Source organism: Mauremys reevesii, linkage group 24 (genome assembly GCF_016161935.1).
Source record: "Mauremys reevesii isolate NIE-2019 linkage group 24, ASM1616193v1, whole genome shotgun sequence".
Taxonomy (NCBI): domain Eukaryota; kingdom Metazoa; phylum Chordata; order Testudines; family Geoemydidae; genus Mauremys; species Mauremys reevesii.
In genome coordinates this window covers 20,920,974-20,941,492 of record NC_052646.1, presented here as the reverse complement: position 1 = coordinate 20,941,492, position 20,519 = coordinate 20,920,974, and the positions used below count along the sequence as shown (strand labels likewise).

Below are 20,519 nucleotides of genomic sequence, written 5' to 3'. Positions count from 1 at the left end.
ATGAAAACAGGGAGCATTATTCCCCCCATAGCAACAGCAAAGATGGCATTCTCCTTCGCACATGCGCAGAACCCTCCAAAGCCGCGAAGTTCATCCCTTCATCACTGCGCATGCGCAACGCCTTGCGACCAGGGCGCAGACGTGAATGGGAGGCCCGCGCACGCGCAAAGATTCACGTCGGAGGCGCTGCCGGGGCCCCGCCCCCGCCTCGCTCCCACTGCGCCTGCGCAGCTCGGTCCTGCCGCGGCGGCCAGAGGGGACCGGGTCAGGCCCGGAGGAGCCGGTGAGCGGCGGGCGGCGCGGTGCATGGCGGGATAGGGCGGGTCTTCCGTCCCTCCCCGGGGCATAGCGCCCCGGTGCATTGTGGGGTCGGACCCCTCGACCCCTGGGCCATATAGCCCCAGCCCAGTGCATTGTGGGATGGGACCCCCTCCCCCCGGTCCATATAGCCCCAGCCCCGTGCATTGTGGGATGGGACCCCCTCCGCCCGGTCCATATAGCCCCAGCCTGGTGCATTGTGGGGTTGGACCCCTCAACCCCCCTGGGTCATATAGCCCCAGCCCAGTACATTGTGGGATGGAACCCCCTCCCCCGGGCCATATAGCCCCAGCCCGGTGTATTGTGGGGTCGGACCCTCCTCCCCCTGGGCCATATAGCCCCAGCCCAGTGTGTTGTGGGATGGGACCCTCCTCCCCTGGTCCATATAGCCCCAGCCCGGTGCATTGTGGGATGGGACCCTCCTCCTCCCCCCGGTCCATATTGCCCCTGCCCGGTGCATTTTGGGATGGAACCCCCTCCCCTTGGTCCATATAATCCCAGCCCACTGTGGGAGTGTCCCCTGCCCCTTGGTCCATATAGCTCCAGGGCAAGGTAGGTTTGGAGCCTTACATTTCTCCTAATGTGTATAGCCCTGGTGCATTGTGGGATTGTGGCACCCTGTGGGGTTGGCTCCCCTGTGACAGAGCAGGGACCCATGAGCAAGGCTCTCGCCCCAGCCAGGCTGATCGCCGAGGGATGATGTCTGAAACACACAAGCACACGGACGTGGGGGGGAGCGAGGACGTGATCTTCGAGGAGGAGGATGGGACCTCGACCGGTGAGGGCAGGGCAAGGCAGTGGCTGGTGGGGTGGCTTAGTGGGGAGGGGCACTGGGGGGTTGGGATTCCCTCTCGGTCCTTATAACATCAGGCCAGTGCATTGTGGGATTGGAATTTCTCCTTGCTCTGGTCTGTAAAATACGAGGCCTAGTGCATTATGGGCCTGGAATTCCCCATCTCCTGGTCAATATAATGCCAGTCTTAAAGCATGATGAGATTGGAATTCCCCCTTCCCATGATCCTGAGCTGCTGGGAGGCGGTGGCACACAGGAGACAGGCCCAGTGTGCTGCGATTGGACTAGATCTCATGCTAAACAGGGTCAGGCCTGGTCATGACTGGGATGGGAAATCTGCCGTTAAACTCAAGGCGATGCCGGATATGTCTCTGTGTGTGTTGGGCTTCAGTCCTTTGTTTTCGGTCCTAAATTACTGTGCTGTGTGGCGGTTAAACACCCACCGTGTCCCACCCCAGAAGGGCCGCATCTCCGCACTAGGTGAACTCAGTGCACTTTAATAGGCGTTTGTCTCCACCCCTTTCCCCAGCTCTCTTTTGATTGGTCCCTATGCTGGAAGGGGTGGAGCTTGGTGTGTGTAGCTCTCTGGTGCCGTTAACCGTTTGTGCTCCCTGAGGCCGTGGGGAGAAGGGGGATTAGCTGCATCCTACCTGTGCATACTTTCGTGTGTGCCAGAACAAGGGGCACTGGGGGGCACCGGCAGAGCTGTGGGGAGCCCGGGGCTGTGGGTTGGAGTTGAGGGACACCCCCAGTGGGTTGGGTGGGTGGGAAAAGGCCTCCTCTCACCTGCAGTGGATGTTGCAGGCGTCTCCACGGTGCAGGAGGAAGAGGATGAATCAGAAGCAACCTCAGTGTCATCTGGAGAGAGCCGGCCCTCCACGCCCTCTGCCAACGGGTACCCAGGTAGGTGGGCGGCTCTGCCTAGGGCCGGGCATCTCGCTCTGTGGAGCTGGGAGTCCGTCAGGATCCTGGATTCTCTGTGAGGGGAGTGGGGTCTGGTGGTTGGAGCAAGTGGAGCTGGGAGCCGGGACTCGTGGGTTCTCCTCCGACAGAGATTCAGCCGAGTATTGCTACTAGCCAGACCCCTGCCCGTGCAGTCAGCCCCTTCCCTGTGGTTGGGGGGGTGCTGGGGTGTGCGTGTTCTCGGGCTGCCCGAAGACTGTGGCCCCTGTGGGTCAGGGACAGTTTGCTGACAGCCCCCCAACCCCGTCTCTCTGTAGGTCCCAGGAGCAAGGAGCTGAGGTCGGCAGTATCGGAGCCCCAGCAGGAGGTGGTGGCCGAGGAGGGGGATGCCGGCCAGGGGCGCTTGGGCTCCCCGCAGGCCCCCAGCCCCGAGTGGCATGAATGCCCTGAGTGCGGGCGCGGCTTCGGCACCTCACGGGCCCTGAAGGTGCATCGCAGCTACCACGTGGGCCGGAAGCGGCCGCACACCTCCTCCTCCAAGCCACCGCCGCCACCCCGGCAGGCCCCACCCTCTGCCGGGGACCCAGAGGGCCGCGACGCCAGGCCTGTGCCCCCCTCGCCCCGAGCTGGAGCCTTCCACTACATCTGCGCTGAATGTGGCCTGGGCTTCGCCTCGCCTGCCTCCCTGGAGGCTCACCGCTGTGAACATGGCTGGCGCCGCAGCCCCCCGGCCCCGCCCCGCAACAAGGGGCCCCCCGCCCCACCCCGCGAGGCCAATGGCGCCCGGGATGCTGAGGGAGCAGACGGACCTTACCACTGTACCGAGTGCCCGGGCGAGTTCGGCTTGGTAGCGGATCTGCATGAGCACTACATGCTGCATGCCCGAGGGGAGCTGTAGCCCCCTACCTTGCTGTGGGGCTGGGGGGTGGGGAAGGTGGGAGTGAGATGGATGGTGACAGTGGTGTGACGTGTGGGTTGGACGGCGGCGGTGGCAGTGGGTTCCACAGGCTGGGGGTTGGTGTGTGCGGTGGGATTTGTGGGTTGGATGGGGATCTGTGGGAGGATATGAGGGAGCCAGAATGGTGGGTGAAGTGGGATCCACAGATGAGGATTGGTGGCTGCAGTAGTGGGAGAGAGGACGGTGGATGCCGTGGGATCCGTGGGTTGGGTGATGTTCACAGTGGTTTCTGCAGGCTGGGGCTTGGTGGCAGTGATGGGATCTGGAGTCCTGAGCCCCTGAGACAGAAATGGGGGCTGGGGACCCCCCCTTTTATTCTAGTTGATTTGTAGATTCAAGTGACTCAGACCAGGGCCCCAGCCAGCCTGGCCCTATCTTTGCCTGCCCCCCGAGCAGGGCCTGTTATCATCCTTCCCAACCTGCCCCCCAGACCTCAGAGAGGGGAGCCCCATTGGGGGCTCAGACCTGGCAATCTCCACTCACCCTTGGGGCTGCAAGATTGTGGAGCTGGAGGGGCCCAGCCCCCCGTTCCCCACTGCTGCCCTTGAGGCAGGGGAGAAGGCCCCATCACTCATTTCCTGCCCCTCTGCCCCACGCAGATTAGGCCGGCAGCCACTAAGGTGCCCCTTCCACTAGGCCCGAGCGTGTTTGGAACCCAGTGCCCCCAGGGTTTCGAGTGGGGCAGATCCTGCCCACGCATCCTGTCTGCTTCGCCTTGGAGGGAGGGGGTTGTGGGCGGGCCAGCCAGCAGCAGAACGATGAATATTAACGAGTTCATTGAAATAGTTGGGGGTGGGGACCTTGTTTAATAATAAAAGTGATTCTGTATCTCTGCTCTACTCTGTCCCCTGCGCCGGTGTCTGCGGGTCTGGGTGGGTGGGGAAGGTGTGGGGACACCTGGCATCAGTGGCAGGGCTGGGGCAGGAGCTTGGGGGGGAGGGGGACTGGCTCCCAGGATGATCGGGGCAAGGAGCCGGCCTGGGCCGTGATATCGTCATGGCGTCACCCTGCTGATGGGTGACATCGCCACGTAGTTGGGTGACGGCGGCGGGGATGCTGCTCATGGCCGCCCCCCTGCCAAGCTGGGTGTCAGGTGGGTGACGACAGCGTGCAGGCCTGCGCTGCGGCGATGGTGCCATGCCCGTGACAGCAGCAGCGTCGCCTGTTGCATTTTACTGGGCTGGGGGGGCCCGGGGCCCTTCCCAGCACGTGGCCTGGTGTCCTGCGGTTTCAGAGTGAAGACTTAACAGCTGTGGTGCCTGGCTTCACTGAGAACTACAACTCCCAGCATGCACCTCGCCGGGGTATTGGTCTAGGCTGAGAACTACAACTCCCAGCATGCACCTCACTGGGGTAGTGTTCTAGGCTGAGAACTACAACTCCCAGCTTACCTAGCTTTTGCTTCGCCGCAAGAACTTCAACTCCCAGAATGCATTTGGTTCAGTCATTTCTCCACTAACTACAGTATGCATGTGGTCAGGGCTTTGTGCCTGAGAATGACAGCTGGGGGGGGGGGGGGCGAGGAATACCTGCCCCAGGGGCTCCTGCTGCACCAGCTCGAGGTGCAAGACAGAGGGGCCAGAGAACGGGGCAGGCTCCTTTCCCCATCTGGGACCCCATAGGGTGTGTCCAATTCATCTCTCCCCTCCCCCCTGCCCAATCCCAGGACTCCAGCCAGCCCCCCCTCTGCTGGACGAGCCCCTGGCCCAGGATCTGCCCCGGGAGACAGCGGCTGGGGGTGGCCCTGGGTGAGCCGCTCTGCGGGGGGGAGGCTGGATGGGACTGTGGGGCAAGACATGGGGCCAAGGCCACACATCTGGGGCAGAGCATCCAGCGACTGAGGCACCCACTGCTGCCCCTCGCAGGGTGTCACTGTTCCCCTGGCTGCCTGCCCCATGGCCAAGGCACCCTCTGGGCTGCCCCATACCCCCAAAGGGAGGAGGAGGGACTGAGGGGGCTGGGGCCTAGGGCTTGTCGCTCTGTGGGGCTCAGTCAGGGCTATGGACCCAGTGCAAGGGCAGGGGCTGTGGGTGCAGCAGCGGGACCGGGTGCAGTGACCAAGCCATGAAACCCTCCCTCATGGTTACGGAGGGGCCCAGGGCCTGTCCACACATGGTCTGGGAGCACCAGAGCCCTGGGGCTGCAGCTCCAGCGACATGCGGGGTGGGAGAAGCTGGAGTCGCAGCCCACAGGTCCCCCGGATTGGGGGGGACAGTTTCAGCCCCATGGGCCGGGCAGCGCAGCAGAGGCAATGAGACCAAACCTGGGATTGGTACAAAGTCAAGAACGGAAAACAAACCACCCCGAGATTTTTTGGGGGGGCTAAAGGTGGGTCAATTGGAGGGGCACTGGCTGAGCTGGCTGTGGGTTGGGAATGAGGGGCATCCACAGGGGTGGGGGGCAAGGCTGGGCCTGATGGAACATTTTGATTAGCTGCAGTTGAGATGGCGGGGGGGGGGGCAGGGAGCAGATTGCAACAGGAAGTGGAGCTGGGTCCTGGACCACCCCCCATCCCTCAGCAGCTGAGGCCATTGTCCCACCACCACTGATCAGCTGAATGGGGTCCTGGTGCCCGTGTCACAACCGCCTCACTGTGGGGCAGAGCTCACAGCTAACTAGAGGCCTCAAGTTCTCGCTGCAGCCCAGCCCCCCACCCTGCAGCCAGTGCCCCCTGGCCCATTCCCCTTCCTCTGATTGTGAAATCAGGCTTTGTAGGTCCCACACATCCCTGGCAGCTGAAGGCAGAGCCTTTCCAATCCCCCCAGCCCTGGGGCTACATGCCCATGGCTCCTTGTAGCCTTCCCCTGCCCAGCGGCCAGCCCACCCCAGGAGACAGACAACCCGTCCTGTGCTCAGCTTCCAACTCTTTATTGTTTCCATATGAAAAATAGGACCGACTCCTGCTCCCAGTGTCCTGGCACGGCCCCGCAGCCTGTATGGGAGCCCAGCTGCCTCACCATCCCACATCTCCCCCTTCCGCTCCGAACTGCCCCCAAAAGCTTCCTGCCCATGGCTGCCCAGCTCTGCCCCGAAGCAGTGAAGCCAACCCCCACCCTGGGATCGGGTCTGTGACCCCTGCAGCACTGGGCAGTTGTACCCGTTTATGGTGGCTCAGTGCCCATCCTGCAGGGGCAGACTGGTACAAGAGCCCTTCGTACTGGAGTAAGTGCCTCCGTGCCAGGCGCTGCACTGGGATAACTCTAGCCCCCGCGCTGACACGGCTTTACTGGGCCCAGCTACGCTCGGGGGAAGTCAGAGATCAGGCCACGCTGCAGGGACCGGACACACGGGCTCTGGAAAGCTCCCCCCTGCCCCAAACAAACAGAGGACGTGTTCAGGTTAGGTCCTCTCCCGCCGGGACTCCAGTGCGGGGCACTGCAGCCCCCACCCCGACTAGGGGGTGACGGCCGGTGCTGTGGAGCACTCGGTGCTTGGCTGCAGGGGAGGCGCAAGGTGGTTTATGGGAGGAAGAGCAGGGTGTGGAGAGAGATGCTGGGGGGGTGCGTGACGGACACAGGGGGATTGGGGGGTTTCAGATGGCAGCCCCCTGAGCCAGCCAATCCCCCGCCTTGGGGCCGGAGAGGAGCCCGCGCGCCCTAGAGGGGACAGGCCCCTGCCCCATTCCCCAACCTCCCGAGCCAGCCAGTCCCCCGCCTTGGGGCCGGAGAGGAGCTGGTGCCCTCTAGTCCCGTCAATGTCCTTCCAGTCCCATTCTAGCTCGACTTCCTGCCAGGTGGCGCCTGCTGTCCCAGTGCCCGGAGCTGACGGGAGAGGGCTCGGTGGCAGAAGAGGGGGGCATTCTGCTGCAGCTCCAGCTCTCCCCACGGGGGCCGGAGAGCTCCTGGGGCGGTGCCAGAGCCCCCAGGCCGCGGCGCTAGAGCTCGCCGCGGGCGTGCCGGATGTAGTGTTCGTGCAGGCCGGCCTCCTGGGCAAAGCTCTCGCCGCACTCAGTGCAGGAGTAGGGGCGGGAGGGCAGCAGCTCCAGGGGGCGCTGGTGGGAGGCCTGGTGGCGGCGGAGGTTGGAGAGCTGGCGGAAGCTCTTGCCGCAGTCGGGGCACTGGTGGGGCAGGCTGCGGCCGGCGGCGTGACCCAGCCGGTGGCGCTGGTAGTTGGCCAGCTGGCCGAAGCGGCGGCCGCAGTCGGGGCACTCGTAGGCGGGGCGCAGGCAGTCGGGGCAGTCGGGGGGCGGGGCGGGGGCATGCCCGCGCTGGTGGCAGATGAGGGCGCGGGAGCTCTCGAAGGGCTTGCTGCAGATGAAGCAGACGAAGAGGGCATCGCGCAGATTCTCCTGCACAAAGTCCTCGGGGTGCTCCCGCTTCATGTGCCGCTCCTTGAACTTCTCGTCCGGGAAGGTGATCAGGCAGTGGAAGCACTGGTTGGAACCCAGGCGATCTGGGGGAAAAGGGGCGGAGGGAGAGCTCAAGGCTCCAGCCTGGGCTGACCCCCACCCCCAACTCCCTGCCCAGCCTGGGCTCCCCACACCACCTGCCTCCCCCCACTGCCGGGATCCCTAACTCCTGAGCTGCATACCCCGGTGGTGGGGAGGGGGAACGGGGCTGCCCTCCCCGAGAGAAGGGCTGGGAGTCCTGGCACTGGGGGGATCTGGAAGCCGGGGTGCAGTTCCCCAAGGGAAGGGCCGGGAGCCCCAGTGCTGTGGCATTTAAAGCCCTAGAGAGCAGACACAGGGAACAGCCGTGACCACCCCTGGTACTTACAGACGGGGCTGTTGCTGGAAGAGGCCTTAACCTTCCCCTCGGGGCTGGGCCGGGCGGGTTCGTCCTCAATGCAGATGGGCTCTGGGTCAGAGCTGGGGCACCGTGTCCGGGCCGGGGCAGCCTCCTGCTTGGCAGGGAGCGCAGGCCGCACTGGGATCTCCTGCGGGAGCGGCTCAGCCAGGGGACGCTTCTCTGCTGTGACTTCAGACATCTTGTCTCTGCCAGGCGAGGGGCGAGTTGTGTCAGAGCACCCGGCTCAGCCAGCTCCCGGCTCAGCCAGCCCCATATCCCACCCCCCTCCAGCTCAGACCCACGGGCCCATCTAGGCCCCTATCCAGCCCCATCCCTGCCGCCCCAGACCAGCCACGGCTTCTTCCACTCTAGGTTTCTTTGCCCCTCACCATGAAGCACCTCAGCTTCCCATAGGGCTCATCATGCAGAGTCTCGGCCCCGCACTCCACCCGCCCCATTTCCTCCCATCGCTCCCCCCCCCAAGGAGCCCCCTCTTGTCCAACCCTCTCTCCATGCAGCCACCAGCTGTCCCCCCATGCAGGCTCCACCACTCCCCACATACCCCAACAGCTCCCCATATAAAGCCACTACTGCCTGTGGACTCCTCCCCCCAAGCTCACCCTCCCCATGGAGGCCCCCCAACTTCTCCCCCCCCTACAGATCCTTCTCCCCCCTCCCATGGAGTCTTCTCTCTCTAAATCCTTCCCCTCTCATGGAGCCCTTCGCCACCTTCAGATAGATCCCCCAACCTCTCCCCCTCCCCCCACAACACAAAGCTGCCTCTCCCCATGGCCCCTTTCCCCCGACCCTCATATGCAGCCTCCCAACCCCTCCCAAAGTCAGAACCCCATAGACCCCTCCCAGCCACCCCTCCCCCAGGGACCCTTCCCAGCCACCCCCATGGAGACCCCCTCAGCCACCCCTCCCCATGGACCCTTCCCAGACACCCCCATGGAGACCCCCTCAGCCACCCCTCCCCATGGAGACCCTTCCCAGCCACCCCTCCCCACGGACCCCTCACCTCTCTCTCTCTCTCTCTCTCCTCCCTCGCCTGCTTCGCCTTCCTGTTTCCGATGCCCACCCAGCCAGGACCCCCCTGTATCCGGTGGGGCTGCCCCTGCCCGCGCCTGACCTAAACTACCGGCCCCCGGGCCTGCTCCCTTCCCTTCCCCTCTTACCCCCTTCTGGGCTCCCTCCCCCCAGCCCCGCCCCCGGAGAGGAGTAGTTTTGATCAGGCATCCATCAGGGCACCCAAAAGACGGGGGGACGCGGGGTCCTTCTGTCCCCAGCGTCGCGCTACTGCGGCAGGCGCATGCGCGTTGGGAAAGGCGCGTGGCGAAGTGGACTGCGCATGCGCGACATACACCGTGTACCTCAGGGTCCGACGGTGCGCATGCGTATAGATTCCGCTCAATGCGTCGCGGCAACGATCCTACGACGAAAGGTCTGCGCATGCGTAATAGTTGAGAGGGGGCGGCCGCTAGAATGATGCGCATGCGCAGACCGCGGGAGAGCTTCCCCAATGTGGTGGGGGGGGGTGACAATTCAGGGGCGGGAGCAAGTTGCGGGCTCCTGCGGGAGGCGACCCACCATGATATCCCAGGGTGCACCGGGGCAGGGAGAGGCCTCGTTCCCAGCGAGCACAGCGGCACCCACCGCCCCAAATTCCCATGATGCACCGGGGCGTGGAGAGCCCCATTTTCCCAGCATGCACTGGGGCCGGGAGAGCCCTAAGTTCCCAGAATGCACTGGGGCATGGAGACCCCCCCAACTTCCCAGGGATGAGTGCGGTGTCCAGCACCTGAAATCCCCACGGTGCACCGGGGAGTGGAGCACCCCAAATTCCCAGCATGCACTGGGGTCTGGAGAGCCCAAAGTTCCCAGCATGCACTGGGGTGTTCAGAGCCCCAAATTCCCAGCATGCACTGGGGCCGGGAGAGCCCCAAGTTCCCAGAATGCACTGGGGCATGGAGAGCCCCAACTTCACAGGGATGAGTGGGGTGTCCACCACCTGAAATCCCCATGATGCACCGGGGCATGGAGAGCCCCATATTCCCAGCATGCACTGGGGTCTGGAGAGCCCAAAGTTCCCAGCATGCACTGGGGTGTTCAGAGCCCCAAATTCTCAGGGGGGCACCAGGGGGTTCAGAGCCCCAATTCCCAGGGGGCAATGGGGTATCCAGTGCCGTGCTGCAGGGTGGAGGTCAGCAAGGGCGCCCCCTTTCCTCTCCCAGGCTGGGCTGGCCCCCGGGGGGCGCTGCGCTGCCAGCTGTACCCCAGCCAGCAGCCGCGCTTTCATCGTCAGAGTTTTCCATCAACACACAGCCAAGGTCCTGTCCGGGTCTCCATTTTATTTCTGATTGAAGGAAAACAGACAAGAAAGAACTAATACAAAGTCTGCGCTGCGGAGGGCCCAGTGTGAGTGACTCTGGCAATAACATCAGCCCCCTGGAGCTCAGTAGGTCACCCCCTAGACGGGCAGGTGGCACCTTATTCTCCCAAGTGCAGTACAAGGAAAGAGCCATGCAATGCCCTAGCTGTATAACCACACTCCTCTAATGCAGCAGCAACCCCTGTGCCACACAGCCTCCCTGGCTGTATCTCAGCGCCGGGGGAGGGATCCCTGTATAAACAGCCCCCGCACAGCAACCCAGAGGTGGCTGAATCTCAGCGCTGGGGGAGGGATCCCTGTACAAACAGCCCTGTGCTCCACCCCAAAGGTGGCTGCATCTCAGCGCTGGGGGAGGACACACTCTACAAACAGCCCCTCCCCCTACTCCTTGGCATAGGCTCGGCGCAGCATCCGCTCTGCGTCCTCCGTCATCTCTGCCAGGGCCTGCGTCAGCACCCTGTAGGTGGCCTCCAGGGAGATCTCGGGCTGCCCCTCGGCCCCGCGGCCCCAGTAGGGCACCAAGCTCCACATTCGGGAGGAGAAGGGCACTGGCTTCGTGATCTGCTTCAGCACCTGCTCCGGGTCTGGCCGCTTGACCCAGGGGCTCTGGATCTCGGCCTGGAGCAGCCCGGCCGGCTTCCCTGTGGCTTTGGCCACCTGGGCCAAGGACTCCTCGTCCAGGCCCAGCTGGATGGAGAAAGCCGAGACTGTGTCGATGAGGCTGGTGGCCACATCCGGGCCAGGTTTCTCTGCCCAGTACAGGCAGCTCTCCAGGGTCTTGCCCCAGACGTCCTTCATCAGCGCCTTGCTCGTCCTCCTCACCAGGCGGCCCAAGGCCACGGGGATGGCCTTCTCCAGGGCCTCCCTCTTCAAAGCTGGGGCGTCGCTCTCCAGGGCCGCCCGGAGGGCTGGCAGGTCGTAGTCCTCGCGGAGAAGGCTGGAGACGAGGAAGACCCTTGGGGAGCCCACGCCGTCCTTCTGGAGGGCATCCACGCAGCTGCTCCGGATCTCCTCCACGGGGCCGGGCTCGGGGCCGGGCTGGGCATCCACGTCCACCTTGGTCCTGACGAAGAAGAACCGCTTCCCGGCCGCGCTGACGGCCCGGGCGAGCCGGCTCTGGGCGTGGCGGTAGCGCTCCGAGGCCGTCAGCAGGAAGAAGTCGTAACGGGACAGATCCAGCCGCCCCATGTCCTCCTCCGTCAACCCCACTCCCGGCAAGTCCCACAGATACAGGCCAGGCACGGTAGGGTGGGCGTAAGCCGTGGCTTTCCGGGTGGTGGCCGTCACCCCCGTGGGTGCTGCCTCTGGCTCCCCGCAGCCCACCCCCCTCAGAGCGTTCACCAGCGCCGACTTGCCCGAGCCGGCCTCCCCCAGCACCGCCACGTCCAGCCGGATCTGCGAGGGCTCCTCCAGTGCCGAGCGGATGATGGCAGGCACCTCTGCCAGCCCCCCCATGGCGCAGGCCTGGTACAGCTCCTGGATCTTCCTCGGGCTCACGGCCCTCAGGTCCTCCAGCTCCCCGTCGTGGGCCCTGCACAGAGAGGACGGGATGGGGGGGGGTTGGAGCCCCTCTGCTGTGCTTTGGGTAGAGAGGAAGCTTGTACCTGGTGTTACTGGAACCCAGGACACTGGGGGTCTGGTCCCAGCTCAGCCACAGACTCCCTGTGAGTCACTGCCTCTCTCTGGGCCTCAGTTTCCCCACCTGTATAATGTGGGAGAAGGAGCTTTCTTTTGTCTATGCAGAATGGAAGCTCCACCCCTTAGAGGATGTGGGGCAGGGACTGGGGCTTGGGCAGCACCCCACAACGGAGCCCCTGATCTCGGGCGGGGGCTATGCAGCGCCCGGCACAATGCAGCCCCTCAATACCCAGTGTGGAAGTTTTACTGCAGTTTCTGTTAAAAAGCTGATTTTTCAAAGTGCTGTAAAATTTCCCCCACTCCCCTCCCAGAGCCAGAACCCAGGAGTCCTGGCTCCCACCCTCCCTGCTCTGACTCCCCTCCCAGAGCTGGGGAGAGAACCCAGGAGTCCTGGCTCCTAGCCCCGCCCCGCTCACCTCTTCAGCTGGATGAGCTCCTCCTCCAGCTTGTCCTGGAACTGGTTGAACTGGTGCCTGTCCGTCTCCAGGGCTGAGACCAGGAAAACCCTGGTGGTGTCCAGCCCGTTCCGGGCCAGCGCCTCGGCCACCCCGTTCCGGGCCAGCGCCAGCGCCTCGGCCGAGCTGTAGCGGGCCCGGAACCGCCGCTTGGCCGTATGCAAGTCCAGGTCCACCTTGGTGCGCACCACGTAGTAGGGCTTCCGCTTCTGCTGGAAGGCCTTGAGGAGCCGCAGGAGGGGATCTGCCGGGCTTCCCTCGGCCACCACCAGCACCAGGCAGCCGAACCTGCCCAGGTCCCCCAGCCGCTTGGTGTAGTCGCCCGGCTTCTCCGGCTCCTGGAAGCCCGGGAGATCCCACAGCGCCAGGTTGGGGAAGCTGGGGTGGGGGTAGCCGGCCGGCTGCCCCGGGGGCTCCGGCGCCTGCTGGAAGAAGGCCTGGGGGTCGTCCAGGCCGGGGCGTTCTCCCAGCAGGGCGTGGATCAGCGTGGTGACCCCGGCGCCCCGGCGGCCCACCACAGCCACGTCGGCCTTCAGGGCGTTGACCGAGTCCACCAGGGCCTGGAGGCGGGTGGCGGCCGTGCCGGGGTCCTGGGCTTCGTAGCGGGTCCGCAGCTCCCGGAGGAAAGCGTCGTCCAAGCTCGCCGGGGCGGCCATGGCCACAGCTGCGAGGGGAAGAAAGCTGGAGTCAGGACCCCTGGGTTCTCTCACAGCTCTGGGAGGGGAGTGGGGTCTAGTGGTTAGAGTGGGGGGGGCTGGGAGCCAGGACTCCTGGGTTCTCTCCCCAGCTCTGGGAGGGGAGTGGGGTCTAGTGGTTACAGTGGGGGTGCTGGGAGCCAGGACTCCTGGATTCTGGGGGAGCAGGGAGCCAGGATGCCTGGGTTCTCTGGGGGGGCTGGTGGTTGGGGGGGCTAGGAGCCAGGACGCCTGGGTTCTCGGAGGGGGCTGGTGGTTGGGAAGGGGGGGCTGGGTTCTCTGGGGAGCCAGGACGCCTGGGTTCTCGCGGGGGCACCGCTCACCCGCAGTGTTTCTTTCCCTGCCGGCCGCTGGCTCCAGGCCGAGTGACAGCGGGGCTGGGAAACAGAAACCGACGCGGCGGCTCCTCCCCGCGGGGGCCGGGCCGGAGGGGGAGGAACCGGGAGAGACGCCGGCGGAGCCGTGAGTGCGGGAGGGAGCGTTCGTGTGACCCCCCCCCCGATCCGCCTTATGATCCCCCCGATCCATCCCGCTGCACCCCCACCGCCCCGTTCCCTGCACCCCCCAATCCATCCCGCTGCACCCCTCTGTGCGCCCCTGCACCCCGATCCATCCCCTGCACCCTCTCTGTGCGCCCCGGCAACCCCCGTTCCATCCAGCTGCACCCCCACCGCCCCGTTCCTGCACCCCCGATCCATCCCGCTGCACCCCCTCTGTGTGCCCCGTGCACCCCGATCCATCCCCTGCACCCCCTCTGTGCGCCCCTGCACCTCCCGATCCATCCCGCTGCACCCAAACCGCCCGTTCCCTGCACCCCCATCTTCCCCTGCCCCGTGCACCCCGATCCATCCCGCTGCCCCCCCACCGCCCCGTTCCCGGCACCCCCGATCCATCCCGCTGCACCCCCTAGGGGCGCCCCTGCACCCCCGATCCATCCTGCTGCACCCCCTCTGTGCGCCCCTGCACCCCGATCCATCCCGCTGCACCCCCACCGCCCTGTTCCCTGCACCCCGGTTCCAGCCCGCTGCACCCCACCGCCCGTTCCCTGCACCCCGATCAAGCCCGCTTCACCCCTCTGTGCGCCCCTGCACCCCGATCCATCCCGCTGCACCCCACCGCCCGTTCCCTGCACCCCCGATCCATCCCGCTGCACCCCTCTGTGCGCCCCTGCACCCCGATCCATCCCGCTGCACCCCACCGCCCCGTTCCTGCACCCCGATCCATCCCGCTGCACCCCTCTGGGCGCCCCTGCACCCCGATCCATCCCGCTGCACCCCAACCGCCCGTTCCCTGCACCCCATCTTCCCCTGCCCCGTACACCCCGATCCATCCCGCTGCACCCCTCTGTGTGCCCGTGCAACCCCTTCCCCTACACCCCCATCCTCCACCTGCCACGTGCACCCCGATCCGCCCCTGGGCCCCTCTGTCCACCCATCCTCTGGACCCCTTCCGTCTGCCTTGTGCATCCCGTGGTCTGTCCCCTGCATCCCAAGCCCCCTGCACCCCTTGTATCCGCACCGTGCACCCCGCTCCCACCCCCTCCATTCCCTGCTCCACCCCCTGCACCCTCCTCTGTCCGCATGCACCCCCCCTCTGTCCCCCTGCCCCAATCCATCCCTTTGCACCCCCTGTACCCCCTTCTTTCTGCCCCCTGCACCTCCGATCCATCCCCTGTAACCCCCTCTCTTCACTCTGTGCACCCCCAATCCATCCCCCTGCACTCTCTCTTTCTTTCTGTCCCCGTGCACCCCCCCGCGGTTTGTCCGTCCCTGTGCACACCTCTCCATGTGGTTCAAGAGGGGGGCTGGGGTTTTGGGGTGGGGTGGGGCAGGGGCAGGAGGGGGTGGGATATCAGTGGTTGGGGGTAGGCTCAGGGGGTGTCGGGGGAGGGGACAGACCCCCGGAGCCGCCCCCCGAGACAATCACGTCTCCTTCTGCCTCCGCAGCACCCAGATGAACGACGCCCCAGGCCCCGAAATGCCCCTGCAGCCCCCGGCGGACGCCTCGCCGGGCTCCCCGGACCGGGGCGACGTCTCGGTCGTGGTCGTGGGGGCGCCGGGCTGCGGCAAGTCGGCCCTGCTCAACGCCGCGCGGGGCCTGGCGGAGGGTGACGCCCGCGCGGCCCCGCTGGGGGCTCCGGCCAGCTCCGGGGGGCCTGTGCTGTACCCCGATCCGGCCCGGCCCAACCTGCTGCTCTGGGAGCTGGCCCTGACGGCGGGCGAGGGGCCGGCGCGCTGGCTGGCCGAGGGGGACGTGGTGCTCCTGGCCACCGACGGGCTATTCGGTGCCAGCCACGCCTGCCTGGCCCAGGAGGCCCGCGGCGCCGGCAAGACGGTGCATTTCGCCCGCACCAAGGCCGACCTGGACCTGCACACCCTCCGGCGGCTCCTGGGCGAGCGCTACGACCGGGCCCGGGCCCTCGACGCCCTCCGGGCCGCCTGCGTCCAGTCCCTGGCGGCCCATGGCCTTGGGGAGCCCCCGCCCGTCGTCTTCCTCGTCTCCGGCCACGAGCCCCAGGAGCTGGACGGGCCCCTGCTGCGCCAGGCTCTGGTGGGAGACGTCAGGGTGTACGAGAGGTGCGGCTTGTTTATTGTAGGGTCTCTTGGGTGGGCCGCTGTTGTGGGGATGCTCGGGAGAGGGAGGGCTGGTTTGTTATTGTAGGGTCTCTTGGGGAGACGACGGGGGTTGTTGCGGGGGGAAGGGCCTCAGGTGGGGTGATATTGTAGGTCTCTTTGGAGGGCTGCATGCGGTGCTTTGTTATTGTAGGGTCTCTTGGTGGGTTCTTTTTATAGGGTCTCAGGTAGTTTGTTATTTTAGGGTCTCCCAGAGCCCCCAACACCCAGCCAGTCGCCCCCCCATGTCTCCCCCTCACCGGTCCCCCCCGCTCCTCATCCCGTGTCTCCCCTGCTCTGCGTCCCCCCCACTCCAGCCCCCTGGCCCATACTCCCTGGTCCGTACTCTGTTCAGTCCCCACCTTCCAGTGCCCCCCAGCATTTCATGCCCCGTCTATTCTCCCCCCCCGAGTCCTCCCCATTGTCTTATGCCCCCGGTGCCCCCCTGGCGCCCTCTGGCACCTCCCGCCCCCGTGCCCCCATTGTCTCACGCCCCCTGTGCCCGCAGGGTGCTGCGCCCGGCGCTCTCCGGCTTTGAGCAGATCAGCGAGCGGGAGGTGGCCGAGATCCAGGAGGCCTATGAGCTGGGCGGCCTGGCGGAGGTGGTGACCCGGGTCCAGTGCAGCCTGGAGACCCTCTGGAACGCCCGGCTGGATGTGGCCGTCACCGGGGAGTCGGGGGCCGGCAAGTCCACCTTCGTCAACGCCCTGCGAGGCCTGAGCGACGAGGCCGAGGGGGCGGCCCAGACCGGCGTGACCGAGACCACGGCCCAGCCCACGGCCTACCCCTACCCCGGCTACCCCAACGTGACGCTGTGGGACCTGCCGGGCATCGGCACGCCCAGCTTCCGGGCCGACCGCTACCTCGAGGCCGTGGATTTCACTCGCTACGACTTCTTCATCATCCTGGCCTCGGAGCGGTTCAAGGAGAACCACGTCCGCCTGGCCCGGGCCATCGTGGAGCAAGGGAAACGCTTCTACTTCGTGCGCGCCAAGGTGGACAACGACCTGGAGGCCACGCGGAGGAGGAAGGACCCGCCCGAGGAAGAGGAGGTGCTGGAGGAGATCAGGAGGGACTGCCGGGAACGGCTGGGCCAGGCCGGGCTGGGCGACACCAAGGTCTTCCTCCTCAGCAGCTTCGAGATCGAGAAATACGACTTCCAGGCCTTCGAGGAGACCTTGGAGCGAGAGCTGCCGGGGCACAAGCGTCACGCCTTCCTCCTCTCCCTGCCCAACCTCTCGCGGGCCATCGTCGAGAAGAAGCGGCAGCTGCTGCACCAGGAGGTCTGGAAGGTGGCCTTGGTCTCCAGCCTGGTGGCTGCCGTGCCCTTGCCGGGTCTGGCCTTCACCTGCGACGTCTCCATCCTGCTGAGGAAGCTGGCCGCCTACCGGCAGGATTTCGGCCTGGACGCGGCCTCCCTGGCCCGGCTGGCGGAGAGGGCCGGGAAGCCGCTGGAGGCGCTGCGGGCCGAGGTGCGCAGCGTGCTCGGGCGCAGCATCAACAAGGAGGTGGTGATCGGGCTGCTGGGGAAGGCCACCGGCGGGGGCTTGGTGGTGGTCAACTTCTTCTTCCACCGGATCCCCATCTACGGGGCGCTGGCCTCCGGGGGCATCTCCTTCCACACCACCTACTCCATGCTCAGCCAGTGCCTGGAGGAGCTGGCGGCCGACTCCCAGCGGGTTCTCGTCAAGGCCTTCGACAGCGAGGTCTGAGGGGGCTTCCAGCCACGCGAGGGGATCCCCTCCCGCAGCGAAGGCAGAACAGCTGTTATTGTAGGGTCTCCCGGGCGGGTGGGGGCCGCGTGCATTGCTTGGTTATTGTAGGGTCTCCTGAAAGGGGCCTGCACTCCCTGTCCTCTCCCGAAATCTCTGCCCCCCCACCCCGTATTCCCATGGCTACCGTCTCAGCACAGCCACCCTTATAGCAACCCCCCTGCGGGGGCAATCGGGCACAGCTCCACTGCAGTCGATGGGGGCAGATCCCCAGCCGGCCCCGATGCCCCAGCGCGGCGCTAGGGGGCGCTGCTCTGCAGGGGGCAGGATGGGGGCTCTCCCTGGCAGTCAGTGCCGGCCCCGATGCCCCAGCGCGGCGCTAGGGGGCGCTGCGCTGCAGGGGGCAGGATGGGGGCTCTCCCTGGCAGTCAGTGCCGGCCCCGATGCCCCAGCGCGGCGCTAGGGGCGCTGCGCTGCAGGGGCAGGATGGGGGCTCTCCCTGGCAGTCAGTGCCGGCCCCGATGCCCCAGCGCGGCGCTAGGGGGCGCTGCGCTGCAGGGGGCAGGATGGGGGCTCTCCCTGGCAGTCAGTGCCGGCCCCGATGCCCCAGCGCGGCGCTAGGGGGCGCTGCGCTGCAGGGGGCAGGATGGGGGCTCTCCCTGGCAGTCAGTGCCGGCCCCGATGCCCCAGCGCGGTGCTAGGGGGCGCTGCGCTGCAGGGGGCAGGATGGGGGCTCTCCCTGGCAGTCAGTGCCGGCCCCGATGCCCCAGCACGGTGCTAGGGGGTGCTGCGCTGCAGGGGGCAGGATGGGGGCTCTCCCTGGCAGTCAGTGCCGGCCCCGATGCCCCAGCGCGGCGCTAGGGGGCGCTGCGCTGCAGGGGGCAGCGTTGGGGGGCAATTCTCCTTGCAGTTCTCCCCCCACAGCCCCCGAAATCCCCGAGGTCGCTAACACAGACCCTGTCCTGCCCCTGCCCCACGGCGGCTCCGGCTCATGCAGGGATCTTGGCGTGACGCAGGCCCACGGATGAGGCCTCTCTCATTCCGCGGGTGGGTCTGAGCTGGCTTGTGGGGCTTGGGTCCAGCCCTGTTCCCTGGCTTTTGGGGGGCAGCACTGAAATGCAGGGAGGCCCTGATGGTCCTCGAAGGGGGGGGGGGTCCTTCCACAGCTCTGCTAAGAACGCCCGTATGGGTTTGTACAGCACCTAGCGCTACCGTAACGCACCTAATAAATAGCAATCGTGATGTACCACACCCAGTGCTACCGTAATGCACCTAATACAGTGATTTTCAAACTTTTTTTCTGGCGACCCAGTTGAAGAAAACTGTTGATGCCTGCGACCCAACAGAGCTGGAGTTGGGGGTTTGGGGGGTGGGAGACGCTCAGGGCTGGGGCAGGGGGTTGGGGTGCAGATGTGAGGGCTGCGGGGTGGGGGCAGGAATGAGGGGCTTGGGGTGCAGGAAGGGGTTGGGGGGGCTCAGGGCTGGGGCAGGGGGTTGGGGCACGGGCTTACCTCGGGCGGCTCCCGGTCAGCGGCACAACTGGGGTGCAGAGGCAGCTTCCTGCCTGTCCTGGCAGCACGATCTGCGCTGCTCCTCGGAAGTGGCCAGCGGCAGCCCGGCTCCTAGGCGGAGGCACACAAGCAGCTCGGCGCGGCTCTCGCCCACAGGCACCGCCCCCCCTCCCCCTGCTCCCATTGGCTGGGAGTGCGGAGCCGGTGCTCGGGGTGGGGGCAGCGCATGGAGCCCCGTGGCGCCCACCCCCCGCCTAGGAGCTGGACCCGCTGCCGGCTGCTCCCGGGGCGCAGCGCGGTGTCAGGACAGGTAGGGACTTGCCTGCCTTGGCCGGGACTTTTAACGGCCCCGTCTGCGGTGCTGACCAGAGCCGCCGCGGCCCAGGGCTGGGTCACAAGCTGCGGTTTGAAAGCCACTGACCTAATAAATAGCCACTGTGATGTACCGCACCCAGCACTACCGTAATGCACCTAATAAATAGCGACTGTGATGTACCGCACCTAGTGCTACCGTAATGCACCTAATAAATAGCGACTGTGATGTACCGCACCCAGCACTACCGTAATGCACCTAATAAATAGCCACTGTGATGTACCGCACCTAGTGCTACCGTAATGCACCTAATAAATAGCAATCGTGATGTACCGCACCTAGTGCTACCGTAATGCACTTAATAAATAGCAATCGTGATGTACCGCACCTAGTGCTACCGTAATGCACCTAATAAATAGCAATCGTGATGTACCGTACCCAGCACTACCATAATGCACCTAATAAATAGCAATCGTGATGTACCGCACCCAGCCCTACCATAATGCACCTAATAAATAGCAATCGTGATGTACCGCACCTAGTGCTACCGTAATACACCTAATAAATAGCGACTGTGATGTACCACACCCAGCACTACCATAATGCACCTAATAAATAGCAATCGTGATGTACCACACCCAGCACTACCATAATGTACGTAATAAATAGCAATCGTGATGTACTGCAGCTAGTGCTACCGTAATGCACCTAATAAATAGATGCTGTACATCACAATTGCTAGCTCAATGGGTCCTGCCTGGGCCTGGACTGGCGCTGCTGGGTGCTACTGTAATGCACCTAATAGGTAGCTATGGTAATGCGTGCCCTCTGCCTGCGTAGGGGCTGGATCCTCAGCTCCAGACACACAGTCTAGTGCCTGGTACCTGTGTGTAAGATAAAGGTCACATCACGGAGAATCCCCCCTACCCCCGTATCTCAGCCTGATTCTTCAGCCAGGACTCCTGGGTTCTCTCTGAGCGAGGCGCGGAGGCTGGTGGTTAGAGCAGGGGGGCTGGGAGCCAGGACTCCTGGGTTCTCTCCCCGGCTCGGGGAGGGGATGGAGGAGGAGGAGGAAACAGTCACTTGCAATAAAGAGCCACATAATTGTGCCTCAATAAACTGACCTTCCCTGAGACTCAGGCTATTTTTAGGCTGCTCTTTCCTGCGGGGGGGGAGGGGAGTGGTTCCCACACATCTGCCTGCCAAATTACACTCTGCCCCACATCACCTTCCCTGCCCCACTGAGCCACCCCCCCAGTGCCCCCTAGCACTGGTCCTGAAGGCCAGGGGAGAGCCCCCCACTCTGCTCCCTGCAGCACAGCACCCCTGAGGGGATTGAAATCAAGGCCCCGATCCTGCTCTGGTTCCTGCTGGACCAGTCTGCCCAGATTCTTGGCATCACCTGCTGCGGTGCCCCGGGCCCTTCTCGCCTGGCACCACCGGGACGCTGCTGCGGGTTTGACGTGGCACGAGGGGTCGGGGACAGTGCGTC

The 20,519-nt window shown here is 65.3% G+C and overlaps 4 protein-coding genes across 11 annotated transcripts; 2 read left to right on the top strand and 2 right to left on the bottom strand.

The window, feature by feature from the left end:
• The first annotated feature begins 155 nt into the window (after positions 1-155).
• On the top strand, positions 156-3,800 carry LOC120390263 (replication initiator 1-like). The gene is made up of 4 exons (XM_039512775.1): positions 156-283; positions 1,000-1,096; positions 1,916-2,014; positions 2,332-3,800. The coding sequence occupies exons 2-4, from the start codon at positions 1,015-1,017 to the stop codon at positions 2,910-2,912; spliced, it is 762 nt and encodes a 253-aa protein (XP_039368709.1). The 5' UTR covers positions 156-283; positions 1,000-1,014; the 3' UTR covers positions 2,913-3,800.
• Positions 3,801-5,008: 1,208 nt separating this feature from the next.
• ZNF576 (zinc finger protein 576) lies at positions 5,009-9,220 on the bottom strand. Of its 6 annotated transcripts, XM_039512778.1 has the most exons (4): positions 8,721-8,859; positions 8,387-8,393; positions 7,688-7,908; positions 5,009-7,364 (listed from the first exon to the last, which is right to left on the bottom strand). In XM_039512778.1, the coding sequence occupies exons 3-4, from the start codon at positions 7,896-7,898 to the stop codon at positions 6,847-6,849; spliced, it is 729 nt and encodes a 242-aa protein (XP_039368712.1). In that variant the 5' UTR covers positions 7,899-7,908; positions 8,387-8,393; positions 8,721-8,859; the 3' UTR covers positions 5,009-6,846. The 6 variants fall into 6 exon arrangements, with proteins under 6 accessions (XP_039368712.1, XP_039368717.1, XP_039368713.1 ...); XM_039512783.1 differs by lacking the exons at positions 8,387-8,393; positions 8,721-8,859 and adding an exon at positions 9,073-9,220 and having other exon boundaries at positions 7,688-7,905; XM_039512779.1 differs by lacking the exons at positions 8,387-8,393; positions 8,721-8,859 and adding an exon at positions 8,881-9,014 and having other exon boundaries at positions 7,688-7,907.
• A 1,129-nt stretch (positions 9,221-10,349) lies between these two features.
• Positions 10,350-18,848, bottom strand: LOC120390261 (interferon-inducible GTPase 5-like). Of its 2 annotated transcripts, none has more exons than XM_039512772.1 (3): positions 18,715-18,848; positions 12,146-12,848; positions 10,350-11,622 (listed from the first exon to the last, which is right to left on the bottom strand). In XM_039512772.1, exons 2-3 carry the CDS (start codon positions 12,838-12,840, stop codon positions 10,473-10,475), a joined length of 1,845 nt encoding a protein of 614 aa, XP_039368706.1. In that variant the 5' UTR covers positions 12,841-12,848; positions 18,715-18,848; the 3' UTR covers positions 10,350-10,472. The 2 variants fall into 2 exon arrangements, with proteins under 2 accessions (XP_039368706.1, XP_039368705.1); XM_039512771.1 differs by lacking the exon at positions 18,715-18,848 and adding an exon at positions 13,203-13,338.
• Positions 11,194-17,713, top strand: LOC120390262 (interferon-inducible GTPase 5-like). 2 transcript variants are annotated; one of them, XM_039512774.1, is made up of 3 exons: positions 11,194-11,305; positions 14,826-15,455; positions 16,000-17,713. In XM_039512774.1, exons 2-3 carry the CDS (start codon positions 14,833-14,835, stop codon positions 17,201-17,203), a joined length of 1,827 nt encoding a protein of 608 aa, XP_039368708.1. In that variant the 5' UTR covers positions 11,194-11,305; positions 14,826-14,832; the 3' UTR covers positions 17,204-17,713. The 2 variants fall into 2 exon arrangements, with proteins under 2 accessions (XP_039368708.1, XP_039368707.1); XM_039512773.1 differs by lacking the exon at positions 11,194-11,305 and adding an exon at positions 13,299-13,341.
• Positions 18,849-20,519: the final 1,671 nt, after the last annotated feature.